Raw genomic sequence first — 26,853 nt, 5'->3', positions numbered from 1 at the left:
GATGTCCTTTATAACCTTTTCAGTTGCATTACCGGTGAAAGACGGAGCGGTGTCATGTGCCCAAGCAAATTTACTAACATTTACTCCTGGAAAAAGGCGTCAATGTTGGTGAAAAATCTATTTTAGTCAGGGGCAGGAGTAGTTTTTACTCCTGGCGCGCGGACTGCTGGAGTGGCGTGTAATTTATGACAGATGTCTGATTGCGGCGAATTTATGTTATAAGTTAAGCGCTTCCTCCAGCAGCGCAGGAGTTAACAAAGACCAGTGTAAAGAGCCGGTCTTTAGTAAATGACCCCCTATGTGTACAAATCCACATGCATCCTCACTTGACCCAGACGGTGAACATCTCATAGACCTTAGGGTTCATTCAGACTACCGTATGTGTTTTGGGAATCCGCAAATTGCGGATCTGCAAAACACGGATACCAGCTGTGTACGTTCCGCATTTTGTGGAACGCCCATGGCCAGCGCTATGATAGAAATGCCTATTCTTGTCCGCAATTGCGGACAAGAATAGGACATGCTTTATCTTTTTTTGCCGGGCCGCGGAACGGAAGTAGAGATGCGGGCAGCACACGGTGTGCTGTCCGCGTCTTTTGCGGCACCATTGAAGTGAGTGGGTCCGCATCCGTTCTGCCAAATTGTGTAAAGGATGCAGACATGTAAATACAGTTGTCTGAATGAGCCCTTAATGAATATTACTCTTCCAATTCAAAGATTTACAATTGCGGTTACGGTATTTTTATGGTATGCCTAAATATTCGCCAAGTTAATCTGTCTTTAGGGGCATTTTTTCATGGTGACCACCTCCGGTGGACCTGACCTGTCCGTGCAGTACTTTATTTTTATTTTTGTATAAACGACCGGCATGTCCTACTACTAAGTATAGTCCGCTGCCGCTTTTAGTAGCTGGAACTGCAGGGATCAGCATTCATCTCTGTGTTAGCTTTAATTAAAAATGCGTCATGTCAGTTTGGCCTCCTGACGGCATGACTTCTGTATGTGTAAGTATAGAGCTGTAACTTACTTTGTAGTGCAGGTACGTATGTCCATAGGGTTCTGCAAGTGATGTGTCCGAGTTACGTGGATGTGACCATGTTCTCCATTCAGCCATAGTTATCTTGGCACCATGCAGTGTACAATTATATTATCAGCCTCTGATTCCATGATTTTACATGTATTCTCTCTAAAGTTGATTTTGCACTCCAATAGTTGAAGTGTTAGGAGTGTACACAGGGAGTGGTGAGGTGAGATCATGTTCTATGGTGAGAAGCTGGCAGTGCCCAGAGTGCCTGCTGTACAGAGCTGGGAGCACCCTCTGAGAGTGCCTGCTGTACAGAGCTGGGAGCACCCTCTGAGAGTGCCTGCTGTACAGAGCTGGGAGCACCCTCTGAGAGTGCCTGCTGTACAGAGCTGGGAGCACCCTCTGAGAGTGCCTGCTGTACAGAGCTGGGAGCACCCTCTGAGAGTGCCTGCTGTACAGAGCTGGGAGCACCCTCTGAGAGTGCCTGCTGTGCAGAGCTGGGAGCACCCTCTGAGAGTGCCTGCTGTGCAGAGCTGGGAGCACCCTCTGAGAGTGCCTGCTGTGCAGAGCTGGGAGCACCCTCTGAGAGTGCCTGCTGTACAGAGCTGGGAGCACCCTCTGAGAGTGCCTGCTGTACAGAGCTGGGAGCACCCTCTGAGAGTGCCTGCTGTACAGAGCTGGGAGCACCCTCTGAGAGTGCCTGCTGTACAGAGCTGGGAGCACCCTCTGAGAGTGCCTGCTGTACAGAGCTGGGAGCACCCTCTGAGAGTGCCTGCTGTACAGAGCTGGGAGCACCCTCTGAGAGTGCCTGCTGTACAGAGCTGGGAGCACCCTCTGAGAGTGCCTGCTGTACAGAGCTGGGAGCACCCTCTGAGAGTGCCTGCTGTACAGAGCTGGGAGCACCCTCTGAGAGTGCCTGCACTACAGAGCTGGGAGCACCCGCTGAGAGTTCCTGCACTACAGAGCTGGGAGCACCCGCTGAGAGTTCCTGCTGTACAGGGCTGGGAGTACCGGAGCACTCTCTGAGAGTGCCTGCTGTACAGAGCTGGGAGCACCCCGCGGTACAGAGCTGGGAGCACCCGCTGACAGTGCCCGCTGTACAGAGCTTGGAGCACCCTCTGAGAGTGCCTGCACTACAGAGCTGGAAGCACCCGCTGAGAGTGCCTGCTGTACAGTGCTGAGTACCTGCTGATAGTGCCCACATGAAAACTTCCCGGTAGCATCTGTGACCAGTCCTTCCCTGCTCACCATCGCCGATCGCCCACTGGTCCTGTTCCAGCACTGGTTGGGTCCCGGGTGGTGGAGCTTTCCTGGCATGTTTAGCCAAAACCAGGAAGTGGAGAACAGCAGGAACCGGGCCAGTGACAGAACAGCAGCAGCGAGGGATTGGTAAGGGGAAGTATAGTTTTATTTTTTATTAAAAAAATATATATAATTTTTTTTTTTTACTTTTCCCCAAAGAATCCCTTTTAGTCTGCTAATTACTGTATCAGTCTGCAAATCGTAGATCTGCAAAATACAGATGAAGTCCATGTGCCAGTGCCAAAAATGCCTGCTCTGAGTACCTGCGGTACAGTGCAGAGAGTGCGCGCAGTACAGTGCCAAGAGTGCTTTCCAAGAGCACATTCTGTTTAGTACTGATAGTACCTATGGACAATGCCAAGAGTGCCCGCTGGGATTGCCTGTAGTACAGTGCCAAGAGGGTGAGCTGTGAGGTACTGAGAGTACCTGCTGAAAGTACTTGTGGACAGTGCCGAGAATGCCTGCTGCGTGGTGCTGAGAGTTCCCGCTGCGCAGTGCTGTAAATCATAATTCAATGGGGTGCTCCCATCTTAGACATTTACGGCAGACCCACAGGGTCTGGGACCTACACCTGTCTCCAGAACAGGGTTTCCCTATCCCGTTAGGTGAGACTGGGGTTGGCGGTTACATCCAAGCAGAGAGTAAACGGAGAGGTGGCGGCGCATGTATACTTTGTTAGGCCCCAAAGGTGCTCACCCATCTGTCAGACATCTATGGCTTCTCCTGCGGGTGGGAATACCCCTTTAGGCCTCATGCACACGACCGTTTTTTTTTGCGGTCCGCAAAACGGATTTCCGTTGTTCCGTGATCTGTGACCGTTTTTTCTTCCGTGGGTCTTCCTTGATTTTTGGAGGATCCACGGACATGAAAAGTGAAAAAAAAAAAAAAGAAGTCAAGTTTGCATTGAAAATGATAGGAAAAACGGACACGGATCACGGACACGGATCACGGACGCGGATGACTATCTTGTGTGCATCCGTGATTTTTCACGGACCCATTGACTTGAATGGGTCCGTGAAAAAAATAGGACAGGTCATATTTTTTTCACGGACTGGAAAAACGGATCACGGACACGGAAGCCAAACGGTGAATTTTCCGATTTTTCCACGGACCCATTGAAAGTCAATGGGTCCGCGAAAAAAAACGGAAAACGGAACAACGGCCGCGGATGCACACAACTGTCGTGTGCAGGAGGCCTTAGGGTGAGCTGCTTCCCCAGTATAGCGGTATGTATATTCTGTGTATTTATACCGGCACTGAACGCTCCACAGGGTTAATAACGAGGTCTCTGAACCCCTCCTCACTGCCGATTTGTCATTCACAAGCCCGGGGAGGGGTATATGACAGGTCCTCAGGGCTTTCTCCAGCCTCGCAGCTGCTGACTGAGGATTTATCAGAACCTCGTTCAGTAGGATGGATGGATGGCAGCTCCGTCACTCGTCTCCCCTTCCGGCACCCCCTGGAAAACCAGATGATGCCTATTTTTACCGCTTCAGTTTAGCGCAGAGCAGGAGGGCGCCGGTCTTCAGACGGGAGGTACGGTGTATTATCTTTGTGGCTTTCTGTAGTGTGTGTGCTCCTTCTATTTGTCATGTTGCACTTCTCTCTATCCGCCTGTTGCCGCTGCTCTCCTCCGGTCAGACCTTTCTGCGCATGCGCTGTTCTACGGTTGCTTTGTCAGACTTGCTCAATATTAGACGACTGTCAGGCGAACTCGCTGATTTTGGCCGGACCACCTGAATTTATAATGCAGGGATCAGCAACCTTCAGCGTTCCAGCTGCTGTAAAACTACAACTCCCAGCATCCACACTTACTCGGCTATTCTTGTAACTCCCATAGTAGTCAAAAGAGGATTCAGGGAGTTGTAGTTTCAGAACAGTCGGAAGTTGCTGATCCCTGTTCTGATGTGTATGGTGGTGCCCCTAGTATGCCTCAAGGATCAGGCATGTTGATTTTCAATGTCCAATAAGTCGTCGGGGGTGTCTGGCAGCAGCTAAGAACACATGCATGCCTGGCCAAGCTGAGCATGCATGTGTATAGGAGGGTCGAGAGGTGGCCAGCTTTAGCCCCTGGTGCAAGTGGAATTGCAGTGTCTTCTGCTGGGTGTAACATTAGACCGTAGACATGGCGTCTACATGATGTCGGCCTAACAATAAGCAGGAGGCATCTGGGCACTGGTCTGGAAGCGGGCATGAAGATTACCCTCTCTGACGTGTTGGGAATGGCTGAGTATGGATTTAATTATGTCTGAGGGGTTTTCTGGGTGGGGGACGGTTTTTAATTAAGCATCAGAACTGAACATGAAAGCAAAAAATGAAACTGTTTCTGTAATTAAAATTTCTATCCTTGCCCTTTTAGAGCCCCCCCACCGTGTACAATGTGGCGGTTTTCTACTTGACATCACATAGACCGCACTAGGGCTAAAATGAACACTCAGAGCATCGGGACAAGGATTTATTCTGGGGATGGACAATTGCATAAACTGGGTGCAATGGTAGCAGACATGTTTCCATTCGCTGACTGCAAGCAGATCTTAAAAATTGGTGCAGCATTCAATACGTTCCCCTTCATTGCAGGCCTCATGCACACGGCTGTTTGTGTTTTGCCGTGCACAGATTGCGCATGCCGTTCCGTGTCGCATGCGCATCCTTTTGACTTCGGTGTGTCCTTGGTCCGCATTTTGCAGCCAGGTATAGGGCATGTTATATTAATTTGGCCGAATGGACTTTCGGATGCGGCAAGCACATGGGCTTCCTGCATCCGTGTGTCCGTTCTGCAAAAAGATGTATGTCCTCAGAATCTGGACTACGGACCCAATGAAGTCAACAGGTCCGCAAAAAAATGCTGTTGGCAGGTCCGCAAAATGGATACGATTGTGTGCATGATGCCATACAGTGATTAGCAGACTTAAAGGGATTGTTTGGAGAAAAGTAAAAAAAAGAAGAAAAAAAAAAGACCTACTCCCCCTGACCAATCCCTCACTGCTCTGTCCTGGTCTCTGCTGCTCTCCGCTTCCTGGTTTTGGCTAAACACGCCAGCGCCAGAACAGCAGCAGCAGGCGATCGGCGAGGGTGAGCAGTGGGGACTGGTCAGACCCTACCGGGGAGTTTCCCTATGGGCTGACCTACCTAACCACATAGCGGGTTAATACCGTAACAGAGCTGCCTGGTCACCGGCCCAGTACATAAGGGTCTCTGCTGACAGCTAGACAGATCTAATACAGTAGTAATAAGTGGCGGCCGGCAGGGTACGTAAGGATGTAATGCTCCCAGAATCGGAAAGTGATGGGTCCAAACATGGCAGCTGTCGCCATGAAGTTCATTGCGGAGTCAAGGTCCCTGCCCACCTGCGTAGGCCGCATCTGCTGACAGTTTAGACCCAGCTACGACATAGATCCACTTGTAGGATTTTTTCCAGTCCGCCCCAGAAGCTGAATATGCCCATTTTTCAAAAACAATTTCCCGGGAAACTCCATTTGAAATAAAACCCCCTTTAACCTCTTAAGGGTAAACTGTTATCAAATATACCGTCCCTAGAGTGTCATCAAACTGTTTTACAGGATGTTAATAGCTTTCTAAAGACGTGACTTCTCTGAAATGGAACATAAAGTAAAAAAATAAAGTTATAAAGTAGTGCTTGCTGCCTGTGAATAGTCGTGGGGGCGGTCCTGCTGCCAGGAGTAGTCGCGGGTCCTGCCTTTACAAGCCAGCTACAACGGCATGTGCGGTGTACAGCTGAAGCCACATTACTGCGCATGTGCTTGATGCCACTCCAGCTGGCTTGCCAGGACTACTGAGAGCAGGACCGCCCCCCTGACTCTTCACAGGTAGCCGGTACTACTTTATAACTTTATTTTTTCCTTTTTACTCCAAGGTCCATATCAGAGTCCTAGAAAGCTATTACCATCCTGTATAACACGAGGGCAGCGGTTTAGGGACAGTTTGATTGGTGACTGATTGCAGCATAAAATATGAATGTAAAATAATAATCTCTTAATGAGAGAAAAACGTAATTAATAAGTATAAAGTCTGCAAAAAACTAAACAGGATTAAATATTTCTTGCACACTCATTACCTAGAAACGAAATATCTATATATTATCTATCTACATCATCGTAATAACCTGAACAGTATAAAAAATACAAAAACATAAAACAAGGCCTCAAACAGCTGCGTCAATAAAAAAGAAAAAAACAGCTCTCACTGGAGCGCTGCGGCCTCTTCAAACAGCTGATTGGTGTTAGTCCCCCCTCCCCCATCCTGAGGATAGGCCATCAAATTTAAATCCTCGGAAAACCCCTTTAAAAGGAAACTGTCATGTTGAGCATGGTGTCTGAGATGATATAGAACAGGAGGAGCTGAGCAGATTGATGTTAAGTTTTATGGGAAAAGGTTCAGTGAAACTTGTATTTTATTATTTGAAGTCCAGGAGGCGGAGCCATCAGTGATTGACAGCTATCTCTGTATACACAGTCATAGAGGGCAGGCTGTCAATCACTGATAGGACCGCCTCCTGGACTTCAAAGCCCAGAGTGTGTAGGAATTTGAATGAATAAAATACAAGTTTTACTGAATCTTTACCTATAAACTATACGTAACTATATTAATCTGCTCAGCTCTTCCTGCTCTATAACCTGCTATCAATCTGCTCAGCTCCTCCTGCTCTTTAACCTGAGGACTGCAGATTACATGGCGACAGGTTCTCTTCATAGATCCATCTGCTCAGCTCCTCCTGCTCTATAACCTGCTGCCTGCAGATTACATGGTGGCAGGTTCTCTTTATATATCCATCTGCTCAGCTCCTCCTGCTCTATAACCTGCTGCCTGCAGATTACATAGTGACAGGTTCTCTTTATATATCCATCTGCTCTGCTCCCCCTGCTCTATAACCTGCTTGCAGATTACATGGTGACAGGTTCTCTTTATATATCAATCTTCTCAGCTCCTCCTGCTCTATAACCTGCTGCCTGCAGATTACATGGTGACAGGTTCTCTTCATAGATCCATCTGCTCAGCTCCTCCTGCTCTATAACCTGCTGCCTGCAGATTACATGGTGACAGGTTCTCTTTATATATCCATCTGCTCAGCTCCTCCTGCTCTATAACCTGCTGCCTGCAGATTACATGGTGGCAGGTTCTCTTTATATATCCATCTGCTCAGCTCCTCCTGCTCTATAACCTGCTGCCTGCAGATTACATAGTGACAGGTTCTCTTTATATATCCATCTGCTCTGCTCCCCCTGCTCTATAACCTGCTTGCAGATTACATGGTGACAGGTTCTCTTTATATATCAATCTTCTCAGCTCCTCCTGCTCTATAACCTGCTGCCTGCAGATTACATGGTGACAGGTTCTCTTCATAGATCCATCTGCTCAGCTCCTCCTGCTCTATAACCTGCTGCCTGCAGATTACATGGTGACAGGTTCTCTTTATATATCCATCTGCTCAGCTCCTCCTGCTCTATAACCTGCTGCCTGCAGATTACATGGTGACAGGTTCTCTTTATACATCCATCTGCTCAGCTCCTCCTGCTCTATAACCTGCTGCCTGCAGATTACATGATGACAGGTTCTCTTTATACATCCATCTGCTCAGCTCCTCCTGCTCTATAACCTGCTGCCTGCAGATTACATGGTGACAGGTTCTCTTTATACATCCATCTGCTCAGCTCCTCCTGCTCTATAACCTGCTGCCTGCAGATTACATGGTGACAGGTTCTCTTTATACATCCATCTGCTCAGCTCCTCCTGCTCTATAACCTGCTGCCTGCAGATTACATGGTGACAGGTTCTCTTTAAAGATCCATCTGCTCAGCTCCTCCTGCTCTATAACCTGCTGCCTGCAGATTACACGGTGACAGGTTCTCTTTATACATCCATCTGCTCAGCTCCTCCTGCTCTATAACCTGCTGCCTGCGTTTTCCTGGTGACAGGTTCGCCTTAAGTGGTTAAATCAGCTTACCGGTATATTCCACTTCGCAGGGTCGTAATGCTTCTTGGAAGTTAATCCTTTGCAAATCTTGCCTTAAGCTGCCGTTGACATTTGTTAATTCTCCGTCGTCCATGATTTATTTTATCTTTTCTCCTTGAAAATGTGATCCGCCATTTTGGATTTCTAGGACGAAAGCCCCAATTATACCCTTTATTATTGTCTCCACAATGTGGGTGTCTTATATTGCCTACGGGCGGCTTCATGTGAGACGCTTTTATTTGTAGTATTTTCACGTCAATTGCAAACACTTTTTTTTTTCCGAATTTTTGGCTGTTTCTCCATTTCATTTCATTTCATCAATACTATGCCCCTAAGAATTAAAGGGGTTCCACGACAGGGACACTATCCCATCTACAGCATTGGACCTCCGAAATTAACAGAAAGCATCAGCAGCGGCCCTCTATTCACCGCTATGGGAATTCCGAAAACTCGCTCGACTATTTTCGGAACTGCCATAGTGCTGAATGCGTGGCTTGCTCTCCTTCATTTTGGGGGCCCGTTCTCTAGTTAGGTCCTGGAACCCAGTAGTGAGACCCGCACCTATCTGACATTGATGGCAATTCCAGCGCCGGTTTAGTACCGCATCCCCCTGCACAGATGGGAATACCCCTTTGATTTAGCGTAAAGTCCCATGGATAGTGAATGACTGGGATATATGGATGTGTATGTGGTAACGAATGTGCTGAGCTGTGACTTTCTTCTGGCATCACAAGTCTGTTTGCATTGGCCTGAAGGCAAAAATCACAGCAGCATCAGATAACGTTGCGTGAGCCCCGAGGGAAGTATGCAAGTCAGACCCTTTGTGTCAGCCGAGGCGTAAAAGTGACGGTGCACCCATGAATAACAGGCGGTTTCCGCATACGTTATATCTCTATGTCTCCTATAAGAGCGAAAGGACACGTGATCTATGGAAACACGGACTGGAAACCGGTAAGATGGAGTGACCCTACGTCTTCTTCACCCCCTCGTTAGCTTCAACCTCTGTTGGAGAAAGTCGTGTAGTAATGTCTAGAGCAGGGATCGGCAACCATTGGCACTGTGAAACTACAACTGCCAGCATGCACACTTACTCGGCTGTTCTTGTAACGCAGTGAAAGGTGGATTCTGGGAGTTGTAGTTTCAGAACAGCTGGAGCGCCGGAGGAGCAGCCGATCTAGAGGAATAGAAACGCATGGTGCGACCATGTCACGATCAGGAGGGGGGGACTACGACTCCACACTGAACACAGGAGGGAAAGGGAACAGTAACTGGGCCTGGAAACTAGGTAAGAGACAGGTCACCTCCTAGACAACCCTAATCCGGGCCCTAACTACCGATCAATATGAATAGACCTTGAAGGTAGGAATATTCATATGCAGGATACCTAGGCCCTGATTTCCCTATAAGGCCCTGGAATGAGTTAAGGACCAGAAACAACCCATTCCTCCCCAGATGGACGAATGGAAGTCTCTGTCTCAGGCCCAGATACAAACAACAGGGAATATAACAAATACAAACAAATGCGACACTTAACTTCTGTAGAGATGGAAGAACAGGAACACCAGAGAGGATCTCACACCAGCTCAGCCAAACCCACATGAAGCTATCAACCGCATAGTCAGAAGGGTGGGGTGACACTATAAAGGGTAGAAGTGATGACCACTGAGCAACAGCTGAGAAAAGGGAAGTGGTCATTAATCCTATCAACACTGAATCAAGAGAAATCAAGGAGGCTGTTAGATTCCTCCACGCTCAGCCAATCTCTCTGATCTCCTGACACCAGTCACCTGAGGGACCGTGACAGACCAGAAGGCGATTAAGGCGATTGAGTCGCAGTCACCATGTGGACATGCAAACCACAGTTTTCTAATAGATCAGCGATCAATTGACAAATCATTTATTTCTCTCTTAATGCCGTTTTCGGCCACGTCTCGACCGCTCGCTGGCTTCCACGTATATTCACGCGTAGCGGTTGAAATACGGTTTCGTCTCAATTCAGGGATTTCGGCCACAACCATTGCAAGCAGGTGCATACAGTCACGCACACAGCCGTGCGAAATCCACAGACAAGCAGCTGACTGACAGCTCGACGTGTAGCCCTCTGCTCGTAGAATATTTATTTAAGCTGAATTCTTAGCAATTTAATAAGAATTCAGCTTACATGAGAATAAACATTTTTAAAAAGGCCTAATAGAAAATGATACTTGGCCCAGAATAAGTACAATACAATAAAGAAATGCCCCGAACGGTGTGCATAGCCTTCAGAATCCATTACAGCTGGCAGATGATGAGAGATCCTCCTGGATTATCAGACAGAAAAGTATATACAATTCTAAGGGTAGAGAATCTTCAAGAAGATAGGTCAGAGGAAAATGTTCTGGTCTGATAATTTGTTGTATAGTCCAGTTCTATTCTAGATTATCAGATGATGGCTTAAAGCAGGCATGCTCAACCTGCGGCCATCCATCTGTTGCAAAACTGCAACTCCCTACAGCTATCATCCTACAGAAGGGCATGGTGGGAGTTGTAGTTTTACAACAGCTGGAGGGCCGCAGGTTGAGCATCCCTGGATTAAAGTATTTGTCCGGGAATAATTGCCCACAGCCTGCCTCAGTTGCTGCACCGGTCCTCCGCGCTGTCCCCGGCTTGTTTACTTCCCGCTGCAGCATGGGCGCGGTCACATGCTCCGCTGCAGCCAGTGACTGGCTTCAGCGATGATGTGGCCTCGAGCGGCACTTGAATGCTGAAGCCAGTCATTGGCTGCAGCAGAGCTTGTGACCGTGTCCATGCTGCATCGGGAGTAAACAAGCCGGGGACCGGAACATGGACACAAACTAATTATTTCTGGACAACCCCTTATATTGGTTGTTTTAATTTAATCCCAACTTTTCCCCTGTGTCCCACAGGAGCGGCAGAGACTGGAAACCATTTTGAATCTATGCGCCGAGTACAGTAAAACGGATGATTCGAGCAGCTCGGCGCGGCTAGATGAACTACGGGCGTTCCCTTCTCTTGGCTCTAAACTAGATGACCCATTATCCTTTGATACGAGGAGACCATCCTGGGACGGTACTAAGGATCGCAGACATGAAAACAGCGGCAACCAAAATAAAGCGCAACAAGAACTTCAAGAAGAAGAAACCCAGAAGGAGGAAAATAGCAGCACAGAGAGCACCCAGCATGAGGTACGTCCAGCAGATGCATCACATCACACTATTGTCCACTGACCCCCCTTCCACTGGCCATTAGTCTGAACGTGTGTGTTTAATGCACATCCTGAATTGGTAGTCTGCAGCAAAGTACAGTACAAGATTACAATTTCCATTCATACGGATCTGGATTTTCTGTAGATCCGCACCATGGTGTATAAATATATATATCTCATCAAGAAGGCTGGGGTAGGTGAAAGTTGTTCTTTGCTGGTTTTAAAAGCGAGTATGACTGCAAGATCAGACTACACAGTGTCTGTTTGTAGTCTGTTACCATGGAGACATAAAGGTCTTCTCCATGGAGACATTTTAATGAGGCTATTTGTAAAGTTGCTTTCTTTTTCATTTTACATGCACTGTAATCCAGTAAGAAGAAATTCTTGGAATTTTTCAATAGCCTTCAAGTAAAAAATACGCCTGTCACTGCCTGTCTCCTGTGTCCCTGTATTGTCCTCACAGTGTCACTGTCCTCGTACCCATGTATTGTCCTCCTTTCACAGCATCACTGTCCCTGTGCCCAGGTACTGTCCTGCTCACACCGCGTCCCTGTCCCCGTGCTTGTGTACAGTCTTCCTCACAGTATTGCTGTCCCCATACCTGTGTACTGTCCTCCTCACACAGAGTCACTGTTCCCGTGGTATGTGTAATGTCCTCCTCGGACAGCATCACTGTCTCAGTACCTGTGTATTGTCCTCCTCGGACAGCATCACTGTCTCAGTACCTGTGTATTGTCCTCCTCGGACAGCATCACTGTCTCAGTAACTGTGTATTGTCCTCCTCGCACAGCCTCACTGTCCCCGTACCTGTGTACTATCCTCCTCTCACAGCGTCCCTGTCCCCGTACCTGTGTACTATCCTCCTCTCACAGCGTCCCTGTCCCCGTACCTGTGTACTGTCCTTCACTCACAACATCCCTGTTCCGTGACTGTGTACCATCCTCCTTTTTACAGCGTCATTGTCCCTGTACCCATATACTGTCCTCCTCTCACAGCGTCCCTGTCCCCGTACCTGTGTACTGTCCTCCTCACAGCGTCCCTGTACCTGTGTACTGTCCTCCTCTCACAGTCCCTGTCCTCGTATCACAGCATCAATGTCCCTGTACCCATGTACTCTCCCCCTCTCACAGCGTCACTGTCCCCGTACCTGTGTACTGTCCCCCTCTCACAGCGTCACTGTCCCCGTGTCACGGCGGACGTGCACTCAGACTAACAGATAAACCACCAACCAGGCTCTAGGCGAGAGGCAGGGGAAGGATCACCTCCTAGCTAATCCCTGACCTCTCTCCCTGCACTGCTCAGCCCACATGCAGACCTTGGTGGTAGGTATGATGTGTCCCCGTGCCTGGGCTGAAGCACCCTAAATTCCCTGAGATGGTGAAGAGGGGAAATAGGAGCAGCCTGCTCGCACAGAACCTGGATGGGAGAGACACAAAACAATCAAACTTGAAACCACACTTATCTTTCTGAGCTGGAGCAGACAACCTTCCTTCCTAGCTTCCAAGACCAAAGTGATTCCTATAATCCGCTCAGAGCACTGGGCTGGAGTGCTATTTAAACTAATGACCCCACCCAGTGCACCTGATGGGAGGCGGATCCAGCACGGCTCCAAAATAAAACACTAAACTCGTGCTACTATTCTGGTCGACCTCCGCACATAGTCAGGGCGGGGCATGACACCCCGTACCTGAGTACTGTCCCCCTCTCACATCGTCACTGTCCCCGTACCTGTCTACTGTCGTTCTCTTACAGTCCCTGTCCTCGTATCACAGCATCACTGTCCCCGTACCTGTGTACTGTCACCCTCTCACAGCGTCACTGTCCCCGTACCTGTGTACTGTCCCCCTCTCACAGAGTCGCTGTCCCCGTACCTGTGTACTGCCCCCCTCTCACATTGTCACTGTCCCTGTACCTGTGTACTGTCCCCCTCTTACATCGTCACTGTCCCTGTGTACTGTGCCCCTCTTACATCGTCACTGTCCCTGAACCTGTGTACTGTCCCCTTCTTACATTGTCACTGTCCTCGTACCTGTGTACTGTCCCTCTCTCACAGCGTCACTGTCCCCGTACCTGTCTACTGTCCTTCTCTCACAGTCCCTGTCCTCGTATCACAGCGTAACTGTCCCCAGGAGATATCAGAACTTTCACATCAATCTAAGAAAAAAAAAAAAAAAAAACAAAGGATAGAGAAGCATACATATTACTCAGTGTGGTAACTCGCACATACAAATATGCCACATTTTGAAGTCATTTGAATGTTGCGGTTTACTCCTAGGAGGATAATCATTATTTAGCACTGGGTTATGAGGGATATTCACATATTAGACACTTATTGCAGATCCACAGGATCTGGTCCTATTGTGGAGCCCATGCCTGTCTCCAGAATGGGGGTCCCCTGACCCCTACCCAGGGCCGTCTTTAATATTGATTGGACCCTGGGCAAGGATTTCCTTGGGCCCCCTGGATCCCGCCTTCCCACACCTTAGCAGGCAATCACGCCCTCCACCACAACACACACACAAAAAATAATAATAATCCACACACTTCGTAGAGTAGTAAACTTTAATAACGTAAACAAGAACTGGTTCCCAAATAAGGCTCCTTTAACATCACCGTTTCTCCTTTCCGTTCTCCGGCTCCGTTGAGGAGCAGGAGAATGGAAAGGACGGATTCTGCAGATAACTGAGACCTAACTGAGCGTAACGGAGCCTAAAGACACCATAGACTATAATGGGGTCTGTTAGGTGTCTGCTCAGAACATGATTTTTGAGCGGAGACGAAAGTCCTGCATGCGTGGCTTCATAGAGATGCTTTGAATCAATGCATTTCTATGAGGAGTGTTTAGCGTGAATGCTAGTGTTGCACAAGCACCTCTAGTGGCCGTCTGATGAGTGACCACTAGACGTGTTCCTTGGCAGTAATGTAAATACTGCCTTTTTTTATAAAAAGGCAGTGTTTACATTAAAAAGCTTGCAGAGACATGCTATAGACACCAGAACTACTGCGTTTAGCTGCTGTGGTTCTGGTCTCTATTGTGTCCCTTAGGGTACTTTCACACTTGCGTTTTTCTTTTCCGGCATAGAGTTCCGTCACAGGGGCTCTATACCGGAAAAGAACTGATCAGGTATGTCCCCATGCATTCAGAATAGAGAGTAATCAGTTCAGGATGCATCAGGATGTCTTCAGTTCAGTCGTTTTGACTGATCAGGCAAAAGAGAAAACCGTAGCATGCTGCGGTTTTATCTCCGGCTAAAAAAACTGAAGACTTGCCTGAATGCCGGATCAGGCATTTTTCCCCATAGAAATGTATTAGTGCCGGATCCGGCATTCAGAATACCGGAATGCTGGATCCGTCCTTCCGGTATGCGCAGACTGAAAAAAAGGTGAAAAAATAAAGGCCGGATCCGTTTTTGCCGGATGACACCGGAAAGACGGATCCGGCATTTCAATGCATTTTCTTCGACTGATCAGGCATTTTTAAGACTGATCAGGATCCTGATCAGTCTTACTAATGCCATCAGTTAGCATACATTTTGCCTGATCCGGCAGGCAGTTCCGGCGACGGAACTGCTTGCCGGATCTCTCTGCCGCAAGTGTGAAAGTAGCCTAAATATAGAGAAATAAAAAGAATCAGCACAAAAGTATCAAATAAAATGGCTGTATTATTATTATTAGAAAAATTTAAAAAAGCACAACTTCTGACTCAAATATATAATATTTTGCCGATTTCTTTTTTTTTTTTTTTTACAATGTGCAGATAGTACAGTACTGCTAACCCCTCCATCCACCCCTCCCTCCCCCTTCTCCATCCACCCCTTCTCCAACCCCCCCCAGCACCCTTACTCACATAAAACAATTATATATATATTATAAGTCTAAAATAAACATCACAAGGATGGCAAAGCGACTAGATACGTAAGTGGACCAACGTCCCACCAGTAATAACCATATAACGCCTATACTACTGCGCCCTAATATACTAGACACTCAACCAAGGCCCATAGAAATTTCCACCATTTTTTTTGGAAGTATACCAAATATAATGAAAATAACAAAGGGTCATACTCTAAAATATATATTATAAGCTGCGAGAGCTCTGCAGCTTAAATAGAAAGGAGGGACCGTGACTATTACAATAACACTGTTATTTTGTTTTGATTTTATATGTTATATTTTATAACTGTTTTATATTGGTCTTATATTGCTATATGTCAATACATGGCAGTGTAATAATTTATACATGATTAGCCACACAATAGGCAGAATTTTATAAGTGAGAAATAAATAAGATTTAGGTGACTTCTTGTGAGCTGGCCCTTTTTTTGAATATATATAATATAGCTTACAGTGAATTACTGGAAATACTTACAGTTCTGAAGACTCCAGCAGACTCAGGATCAGTGTTCTGGGCAGCTGGGCTCAGGGTTGGAAGTGGGCACCGCTCTGCAGGAAGGAGACCGGGGCTCGGCTCACCCTAGCATTGCAGTGCCTCCGCAAAGTGTCGGACTGGGATACTTAGGGCCGACCTTAGGGATCCTGCACACTAACTTTTTTTTTTTTTCCATGTCTGTACCATTCACTTCACTTCAATGGGGCTGCAAGAAAAAAAATACTCAGTGTGCATTCCGTGTCTGTATGTCCGCATGGCCGTTCTGCAAAATGATAGGACATGTCCTATTATTGTCGGCATTACAGACCAGGATAGGACGGTTCTATTAGAGGCCGGCCAATCTGTTCCGCATAATGTGGAATGCACACAGCCAGTATCCATGTTTTGCGGATCCGCAATTTGCAGACTGCAAAACATCCAACGGTCGTGTTTATGAGCCCTTACAGTGATAACAGAAGTATTACAGATGGAGTATGATGGCAGATATTCACAGCAAAATGCACAAACATACATGTGGCATAATTTACACATATATGGATATCCTGCACTTCAATCACACACAGCGCACACCAATCACTCATTGGACAGATGTGGCACACAGGACACTTATACGTGGCTCACATGCCACTGATACATACAGTATGTCACTGTCATACTGCACATGAACCACTAATACATACATCATATATAGCACACACACCAAGACATTTATGCCTAACCCCATTAAGTGTAGCACACCTAAAGGGGTTAAAGGGGGTTCAGCAATTGGCATTTATTATGTAGAGAAAGTTAATACAAGGCCCTTACTAATGTATTCTGATTCTCCATATTGCTTCCTTTCCATCACATTATACACAGCACGTATCCGTGGTTTTGACCACTCTGCAATCCAGCAGCGGTGGCTGTGCCGTGCTTACACACTATAGGGAAAGGCTGGAAGTGGCATAGGCCAACACCTTTACCTATAGTGTGCAAGCACGGCCACCACTGCTGGCTGTCCTGAGGATCGGTTATAAACGCCTGTAGCTGGGAAACATCATAAACCTACCCATTCCCTAGTCTAGATCAATAGGCATGATGGTGGCCAGTATATAGCATTTTAACACAGTATGGAGACAGTAATATGTGGGTATTACATAGTAGCGTGCTGCATGTACCTACTATGTGGCAGTATTATGTAATGTTGGTGTTATATTATTATTAGGTGAACACTGTATGGGGTTATTGGTTATATGTGCACATTGAGAAGCAGTATTATTTATTTAGGGACTGTAAGGCCTCATGCACACGACTGTGCCTTTTTTTGCGGTCCGCAAAAAACATAAGCCGCACGTGTGCCTTCCACAATTTGCGTAACGGAACGGGCGGCCCATTGTAGACATGCCTATTCTTGTCCACAAAACGGACAAGAATAGGACATGTTCTATTTTTTTGGTGGGGCCATGGAACGGAGCAACAGATGCGGACCCAAACAACGGCCGTGTGCATGAGGCCTAAGCACATGCAGTCTCAGGAGTGGTCCACACCACACCCCTGCCTTGCAGCCTCACAGGAGTACAGGACCAGTATCTGTACACGTATGTATGGCATAATTGGGATGCACATCACACATGACATGACACAGGTCTTTACCAGACACATTATTATTACCACATGTGTCACATGCCACTACTGACTGTACAGCCGTTCAGAGTTCAGACCGTTCACAGTTCCACTGCCTGCTGTGCACTCCAGCGACTTACAGATAGAGGCAGTGGCGTTGCTATGGCTGGTGTCACCCTTTGCTCAGGGGGGCCCTCATGGTGTGGTGTGGACTGGTCATTTTTTTTTCTAAGGAATATAGTTTAACCGTTTATGTTCAAAAGAGAAAAAAAGAGGTCACTAAGTCAGCTCCAATCAGATATCTGCATAGACCCAGAGTCTTGGTCTATGTGCAGATATCTGATTGGAGCTGACTTAGTGACCTCTTTTTTTCGCTTTTGAACATAAACGGTTAAACTATATTCCTTAGTGCAAATGACCAGTCCACACCACACCATGAGGGCCCCCCTGAGCAAAGATTAGTAAATGTGGCCGGCCGGCCCCAGGCCCCAGTTCAGCAGACAGAGAGAACCCAACTCCTTTGTCTCCCGTCTCTATAATAATCCCCCACTAATGGGATTATTTAAATTACTGGTGGATTATTAGAGAGACAAAGTAGTTCTCTCTGTCTGCTGAACTGTGGCCTGGGGCCGGCCGGCCACATTTACTAATCTTTGCTCAGGGGGGGCCCTCATGGTGTGGACTGGACTGGATATCTGCATAGACCCAGAGTCCAGTCCACACCACACCATGAGGGCCCCCCCTGAGCAAAGATTAGTAAATGTGGCAAGTGGTGCCACATAGGCATTATAAAAATAATGCCTATGCGCAGCGTGCCACTGCTTTTTGCTTACCTCCTCCTCAGTCTTGTCCTCCCCTCCTGGCGCGGCAGTGTAGTCTGTACTATTAGGTAGGTCACTAGGTCAGGTCAGCAGGTCAGTGACTACTTCAGACTGGTCTGGACTTCTTGTCTGGTAAGTGGTCACAACTCACATCACGTGAGGCTGTGTGTGACTCACTCACCACTGCCAGCCAATCCCTTTAGCCTCTGGACCGGAGGCGGGGACTTAGTCCCTGCTGGTGCCTGCTCCGCCGTGGCGCTTCACCAGGCTGCGGACGGTGATGACTCACACAAGACACTCACACCCCCTTTTACCACGTGAGACGTGAGTGACGGGGGCGGGGGGCGGCGCTGTAAGTTCAAGTTTTTCTAGACGTCACATCTGTGTGGGTGACTGGTGATGAGTAGACTGTCTGTGCTGCTTGCAGCGCTTCTGCACATTAGATTATAGAGAGACTGAGTCAGAGTCGCGAGTTGGGCCAGCCGCCAGGGCCCCCATGAGCAACTGGGCCCGGGGCAGCTGCCCCTTTTGCCCTGCGGCAAAGACGGCCCTGCCCCTACCCCATGTGGTGAGGCAGCAGGTGTCCAATGAATGGAGATACGTGGCCCTCTCTCTTCACTGTCATGTCCTCCAGGTGTTTCCCTGGCTAAGCTCCATAGAAGTGGAGATAGCTTTCCATTCACTCGCTGCCTGGAGGAGGCAGGACGGAGGTCAGGGGGCCCCGTCCTGGAGATAAGTGTGGGACCTGCATCTATCAGACCTATTCTGTAGATATGCCCTAAATGTTCAAGATGAGAACAAGTGACAAACAGGAAAAATGTCAAGCGATCAAAGCAAATGAAGAAGTAGATAACGAATCCTCTTTTTTCCTTCCCAGCAGGAAGATGGCGTATCGCCCGGCGATGTCGCTGGTGAATTGCTCGTCTTGGAGGAACAGCGCAGGATGACGTTGAGTCGCGTCGATCAGCTGAAGAACCGAGTGACGGAACTAGAGAGACAGTTACAGGAAAGCGCACAAGAGGTCAGAGTCCATCCCACCGCCGGGTTTCCTGCTCGCTCCTTGCGCTTGTGCTGAGATGAACTTCTTTTTATTCTGTTCCATTTGTAGGAACAAAGGCGGGTTGCCACATGTTCACACTGGGGATTGCAACTTGCTCCATTTTTTTTTTTTACTTCAACATTATCTGTCCCAGATCTTATGAAAAACAGAACAAGTGCCTTAAAGGGGTTATCCAATTCCTGAAACAGCCACCCCATGTGCCAGGCCCCTCACAGGTAATATACTTACCCCGCTCCCGTTGCCACTCCTGGTCCTTGCACCGCCGCTGCTGCTTCTCCCTGTACACGGATGAAAGCATCTGCTGGCGGGGGGAGCAGCTAATGGCAGGCGGGGACGGGGATGAGCCTCCCTAGCATCACCCGCGATGCTAGGTAGGTCCGTCCCCGTCTGCCGGGAGTGGGGTAAGTATATTACCAGTGGGGCTGTTTCAGAAATTGGATAACCCCTTTAAGGTGGCCACACGTTTTCATCTGTGTTCAGCAGACTGCTATTCCTCCTGATCTCCTTACCCTTGCGCTATTGGTTAGGCTGAGTGAGGATAGGGGAGTAAGCTGCAACCCAGACATTAATGGTGGCGGCGTATCTCCCTTGAGAACAAAGGATCAGCCATGTTGACGTTCAGCTCGCTCTATCGTTTTTTTTTTTTTTTCTCCCGGGTCTGCCAAACAATGCACCTTAGATGGTTGGGCAGTCCTTTTAGACCTAACTGGAGCACCAAGGGACTGGCCGTAACCCTCGGAGCACCAGTTTGTTACACCCCCATACCCCATTGACAGGGGTAGTCTTCTAATGCCTCCTGTTCTCCTAGACCTGTATTCTATTCTCCTGGCTGCTCTGTATCTTCTTGTCTCGCCGCTTTCTCTCTGTGTCTTCTTGCTGCGCTACAACTGTCAAGTACTGTCATCTCGGGGTCTCGGCGCTTGCTCAGTTTGAATCTGCGCTGCTTGGAAAAACAGTGAGCAAGCACAAAAACCAGAAGATACAGTACAGACAGGAGAATGCAAGTCTTGGCACTAGATGACCAGCAGGCAGTAGAAGACTAGCCCTGTCACTGCAGGTGAAGGGGGGATGGACTGAAACTAAAGAGGTGTAACAAACTGGTGCTCCGAGGGCTCTGGCCGGCCCTAAGGGGCTCCAGTTAGGTCATTTCCATTTGAATTAAAGTTCATTTTTCTCAGTAATGGGGCCACAGAGAGTCATATAAAGGACAGATTTTTTACCAGCATGATCAACCCCACCAGACTGTATGCCTGGTTTAATAGGGTCGATCATCCTGACAGATGCTCTTGAAAGAGTAACTAACTAAACTTTTACTCAACTTTTTTTTTTTTTAAATGTCCCAAATGCCCTAAAAATAATTTTTCTAATACACTTTATTAATTGATCTTGACTTTTTACTAAAGACATTTGCAAAGACCTGATTGCTACCGCGCTTTAAATTCACTATATTCGCACTTTGCTGACTTCTCAGCGGTGTACGGAGTACGGACTCTGCACTGTATCAATGGGGCGCAGCAAACGGTGTACAGGCAGGAGCTCACATTGCTGCTCCTACCCGTGCCCCCTGAGGTTGGCTAAATGCTGGCATAGCACATGGTTACCCTGTAAATCCTGCCTGTGCCCTCTTGTACCGGTAAAAGTCCGTCATGGTTACCCTGTAAATCCTGCCTGTACCGGTAAAAGTCCTGCATGTAAGCGAAGCTGGCACAGGCAGGAGCCCACTCCGCTCAGATATTCCTGGCATAGCACGTGGTTACAGGGTACCCATGTCCTACGCCAGCATTTAGTAAACCTCGGGGGGCACAGGCAGGGGCAGCAATGTGTGCTCCTGCCCGTAAACCATTTGCTGCAAGGAATCGGTACTCCGTACACCGCGATGTGTGAATAGAGTGAATTTAAAGCGCGCAGAAAATCAGGACTTTAGGTGCAAATTTCTTTAGTAAAAAGCCAAAATCAATTAATAAAGTATCTTAGAATTTTTTTTTTTTGGGTATTTGGGACATTTAAAAAAAAAAATAAAAAAAAAGTTGAATTAAACTTTAGTTACTCTTTAACCTTGGTCACAAAGGACCTCAGAAGAGGTGAGGACAGAACCCAGGCAGATGTGATGACGCTGTTTGTCCTTCCTCCATGTAGGCAGAGGTGGAGCGTGCGCTGCTGCAAGGGGAGCGAGAGGCCGAGATGTCTCAGCTGCAGCAGGAGCAGAGGATGGTGCAGCAGCTTCAGGACAGCCTAAACACCCTGGAAAGTAACATCCAAAAGGAGAAAGAAAAGGTACCAAATGCCATGTACAGTTCTATTGTCCTGGTACCGGGTGGAAACCCCTCTTTCCCTCTCTGTCCCTATTTTTCCGACTGCTGATGGTTCTTTTACCTTTCTGACCTTTTGAGTGGGAAGAGAACTTAGCACTGACTCAAATAAAAGGTGATGATGAATTGACCGGCCAGATATATAACATTCTTGTATTCTCCCATTGCCAGAGAGGCCTGACAACAACTCTATAATAATGTGTAGAATCGGCCTGCCTCCTGTGCGGGGCGCTGTCTAGTCCTGCTGTACATCTAATGCAATGTGTAGTGCATGGAACCACAAGGGGGTTTATATGGAAATGGCCGATGTGCTCGTGGACGTATCGTCCAGTATCCAAAATCTTTCCATCCTATTTTTATAGGGATTAGGTAACGAGACACGGGGGGGGCAGACTTATTATCACTATCCTAAATTTAGAGAGCGTATAACTAGACTGTGCAGGCAGACAATGCGCCAAATTTATCACAGTGGCGCACTCCATGTGATAAACGTGGCACGTCTTACTGGGTATGTTAGTCACTTCTCCTCACGCCACCTCTTGTTTGGCTTACTCTACACCAATATTTTGCACAAGAATAATGGAGCACACCATTAACACCCCTTTCCACAAAATCACATAAATTTACTGTACCTCAAAGACTTTTCCTGGACTTATATATTGTTAACCTATTCTCAGGATAGGGTATCAGGTCAGCGGGGGTCCGACTCCCGACACTCTCACCAGTTAGCTGTTTGACGGGACCGTGGTGCTCTGAGCGCTGCAGCCTCTTCATAATATGCTAAGAACAGCGCCGTACATGCTATAGTGGCTGTGCTTGGTACTGCAGCTCAATCCTTTTTACTGGGATGATGTATAGAAGCTGTGCTCATGCAATCACTGTGCCAGCCTGAGGATAATTTGCATCTTGGCTCCTCAGATGCCAAGGTCGATACTCACCGCATCACCTCAGCCATTAGGCTACATTCACACAATCGTATTTCTGCTCCGAGTCTCATCTGCATTTTTGGGAGATTGCACGTGGACCCCAAAAAAATGCGGACAGCAAATGGATGTCATCCATGGGCTGTCCACATCCATGCCACAAATTTTAGAACATGTCCTATACTTGTCTATTTTGCAAAGAAGAATTTTTGCAAGTGAAAAGTGCAGGATGCACCCGGACCGCATCCGTATTTTGTGGATCCATGGTTTGCAGACCGCAAAACAGATACCGACGTGTGAAGATAGCCTTAAAAAGAGGGAGCTTCCTTTGTCACCCTGTCTACGCCCCTGCCACAAGATCCATAGGTGCTGATAGGTTTCCGTGTCAGCTGAGGTCTAATCAAGTCTGCCCCCTCAAAAAGTTGATGAAAGTTAATGAATACATTATATGTACCCTAAAATAAAAAATTACAATGCATCCCACACTAAAAAAAAACCCTCTCTTACAAGTTATGGCTTTCTAAATGCGTTGAGACAAAAATTAAAAATGCCTGTAGTCCATAATACCAAAATCGGCTTGTTCCTTAAGGGGGTAATAAATATAGAGCATTTTATGACACCTTTAAAGGGGTATTCCAATATGGTAGGATATGCCCCCATTGTCTGATAGGTGCGGGTCCTACCCCTGGGACCCACACCTATATCGAGAACTGAGCGGGGAAGGCGATGGCTGGAGGACCCCGGGTCCGGCCACCACCAAGCGCTCTCCCCATACCAGTGATGGGGAGCGCACCGCGCTTGCGCAGCCACCACTCCCATTCATTTTTATGGGGCTGACTGAAATAGCCGCGCCAGCTTTTTTTTTTTTTTCTTTTTGCTGAATTTAAGCCAGAATTCCTGCACATTTTGCTTAGTAAGGGCCCATTTACACGACTGTAATTCTGGGTCTGCATCCGTTCCGCAATATTGCGCAAAAAATATAAAGCATGTCCTATTCTTCTCTGCAATTACGGACAAGCATAGGCATTTTCTATATAGTGCCGGCCATGCAAAATGCGGAACGCACACGGCCGGTATCCGTGTTTTGTGGATCCGCACAACACTTGCACCCTAAATCTCTCTCAGCGGGTTCCTAGCTGTGCCGCTGCTTACGCTGTATCCCGCGTTCAGTTACCTACCTGGTAGGTCGGTTGTCTTACCCATGTTAGTTTCTGGTCAGCTATTATATATATTTTAGGTAAAAACGTGCCAGATTGATGGGTGACACATTTAGCCAGTCTAGTTTATACCGCCTATTAGCTTACTTTATGTTGTGACAACATTTTGGCGCACACTGACACCACTTGAACCACGCCCCCTTCAAATAGACCACACCCATTTCCTGGTTAGCCACTCCCACCAGTCGGAAGAGCTGAGAAAAGTGTCTAAAACACGTAATAAATATGGCGCAAAGCACGTGCGCCATTTTTTATTTGTATTTTTTGCAACTTGCAGCAGAATTGTAGCGCATGTTGAATAGTAAATCTTCCCCGTCCTTTTTATGTGCTTCACCTGTACTCGCCTGTTCTGGGCTTTCTCAGCCGAGCGGCACGCTGCCTCGTGAAGATCAAGCCCTAATCTAACACCTGCCCGAACAGCTCTGACCCTCGCACCGATGTAGGGCAGTAGCCCATATATAGTCATATATAGTAAAGCTGCAGCCACGTAACAGGCCTGATATAAAAGCTGCATACACCGGCACGTGAAAGGTATGGAAAGTACATGTAAGGTAACCTCTTCTATGAGTTTTACACACATTGTCCCGCATCCCATTTTACCAGATAGACCCTGCTCTCTTTCTAAATGCAATGTGTCATCGGAATAATCTTTAAAGGGGTACTTCATGTTTAATTTTAAGTTCCCCCCCCCCCCCCCCTTGTGGATACAATTTTTTTCTTTGCTACTTATTAAAAGTTGCCTATTGGGCCAGCGCTGCGCTCCCTGGTCAAATGATATGCGGTTCCTAGATCCTAGCCCGGTTCCAACCCACAGTGAAAGTGACGACCTGTTCATGGCCTTCCCCCTGCGCTCCATAAACCACAGCGCATGCGTGAGAGCGAATCTCTCCCTAGCGCTGTAGAGCATGCAATACTATCACGCCCCCTAACCAGTCCGCCTGCGCAGACGGGCAGGTTCACGAGCTGACCTGCATGACGTCAGCAGTAAGCGCCCAAGGCCGCCAGCCTGGTTAGGGAGCGTGATAGTATTGCATGCTCTACAGCGCTAGGGAAAGTCGTTCTCACGCATGCGCTGTGGTTTACGGAGCGCAGGGGGAAGGCCATGAACAGGTCGCCACTTTCATTGTGGGTTGGAACCCATATCATTTGACCGGCTGTTTTAAATACGGGCGGCAGTGACCGTAAGGAGCGAAAGTGTAGCCTAATGGAGCCGAGCTTGTACGTTGGGTGCCAGGGTCAGCACTGCTCAGTTCTACATCCACTACGTCAGTGATGGCGGACCTCCGGCGCTCCAGCTGTGGTTCAACTACAACTCCCAAGATGCACACTTGCTTGGCTGTTCTCAGAACTCCATAGGACTGAATGGAGCATGCTGGGAGTCGTAGTTTTACCACAGCTGGAGTGGCGGAGGTTCGCCATCACTGCACTCTTGCTTCACGTGCTGTGGTTATGAGATTTGTCTGCCGTTTAATGTCATGTGCTATTAACCTGGATTAATTCTACTAACCTCCTTCCACTCTCACTTTGCATGCTGTAGTTGCTGTAGGTAAGTACTTCTGCATAACGCACTATTGTGAGACGAGACCTTATTAGCGATTCCCAACCTTTTCGCTGCTTTCAGTTGCACAGACTTGTGTGATGATATCTGAGTACACTGTATTATATGGAGGTTGGGAGAGCCGCGTGTGGGTTGTGTTTGCCTTTGTCATAGAGCATAGTCCGCGCACACACTCACGCCTTTACGTGCCGCTAATGTAGCCGGTGCCCAGTGGTCCCTAGCTGTTGCAGCGCCCTCTGGCAGTGAGTTTATGATGCCCCGTCATCCACTCTTCCTACTGTTCTATCTTCTCTGCTCTTCTGTATCCTCCAGTTTAATCTTCGCCCCCCTCTCTCTCTCCACCCCTCCTCTCCTATGTATTAAGTCCTACATCTTATGGCTGTGCATGGCTGAGGTTACAGTGCAGTGTCCTGTTCCCCATTTTTGTCTTTTGGATTACCCCACGGGATTAAGGTTCGGGAGAAGCTGGAGCAGCAAAGGATGGAAATGCAGAGCGTTCAGCTTTCTCACCACGACCTCCAGAGACAACTCCATAATTGCCCCGAAGCTCTAAGGGAGCAAGTGCAGTGCCAGCTCACACGGGTCAGTCTGCCAATAGTGGACCCTGCCTGGCACTACTGTCTGTCCCACGTCGGCAGTCTTTTACTCATTTATTCAGCTCTTTTATGTTCCGTTATGCCGTGGACAGGTTTGTGTCGTGTTCGTATGTTACCTCCCTGCGCAATCGCTCAGGATCTTCCTTACTTCGCACTGACTAATCCGTTGTCTATGTGTTATACTCTGGCTTCTTTACTACTGAGCGCCATCTTGCTTCTCCTCGTTTATCCATGTTTTCTTAATTTCGCTTTATCCATTCATTCACCCTTAAAGGGTATTTCCAGGATTTTACAAGTGATGGCCGATCCTCGCACACCCGCCAATCGGCTATTTCTGAGCAGCTCCTGTGCCGGTATTACACAGCTCCGTCCATTGTGCATCACTTGTTAAATCTTGCAAAACCCATTTAATAGAAACTGGTTTTTCATCATAAATTGATTATTTGAGTGAAAAATATTGTCTTAAAGGGGTACTCCCATCTTATAAAGCGATAGCATATTTCTTGGACAGGGGTCGGAAACCTCCGGCACTCCAGCTGCTGTGAAACTACAATTCCCAGCATGCATACTTCCTCTACTCTTCTCGGAACTCTCGTAGAAATGAATGGAGCATGCTGGGAATTGTAGTTTCACAACAGCTGGAGTGCCGAAGGTTGCCGAACCCCTGTGCTAGGATACGCTTTTACTTTATAATCATGGGGATCCCACCCCTGGACCCCCACAATCCTGAAAATGAAGTGTTAAGAGCTGCACCCCCTTAAAGGGTTTCTCCCATGATTAATGTAATAAATAAAAATCAGACATCATATAGTACAGGGATGGCCAACCTGCGGCTCTCCATCTGTTGTAAAACTACAATTCCCACCATGCTCTGC

At 47.7% G+C, this 26,853-nt stretch overlaps 1 protein-coding gene across 15 annotated transcripts in view; it reads left to right on the top strand.

Moving 5' to 3' along the window:
* The window catches only part of PHLDB1 (pleckstrin homology like domain family B member 1), a 158,964-nt gene that overhangs the window by 93,105 nt on the left and 39,006 nt on the right, over nt 1–26,853 (top strand). For 11 of the 15 annotated variants that reach the window (XM_040424705.1, XM_040424674.1, XM_040424668.1 and 8 more), the window contains 4 exons: nt 11,204–11,482; nt 19,193–19,336; nt 21,512–21,649; nt 25,836–25,964. In XM_040424705.1, coding sequence (XP_040280639.1) covers nt 11,204–11,482; nt 19,193–19,336; nt 21,512–21,649; nt 25,836–25,964 — 690 coding nt within the window. The remainder of the gene's footprint in view (nt 1–11,203; nt 11,483–19,192; nt 19,337–21,511; nt 21,650–25,835; nt 25,965–26,853) is intronic. The other 4 variants (XM_040424682.1, XM_040424722.1, XM_040424731.1 and 1 more) reach the window with 2 other exon arrangements.

This window comes from Bufo bufo, chromosome 1 (assembly GCF_905171765.1).
Source record: "Bufo bufo chromosome 1, aBufBuf1.1, whole genome shotgun sequence".
Classification (NCBI taxonomy): domain Eukaryota; kingdom Metazoa; phylum Chordata; class Amphibia; order Anura; family Bufonidae; genus Bufo; species Bufo bufo.
This window is presented reverse-complemented; position numbering and strand designations above follow the sequence as displayed.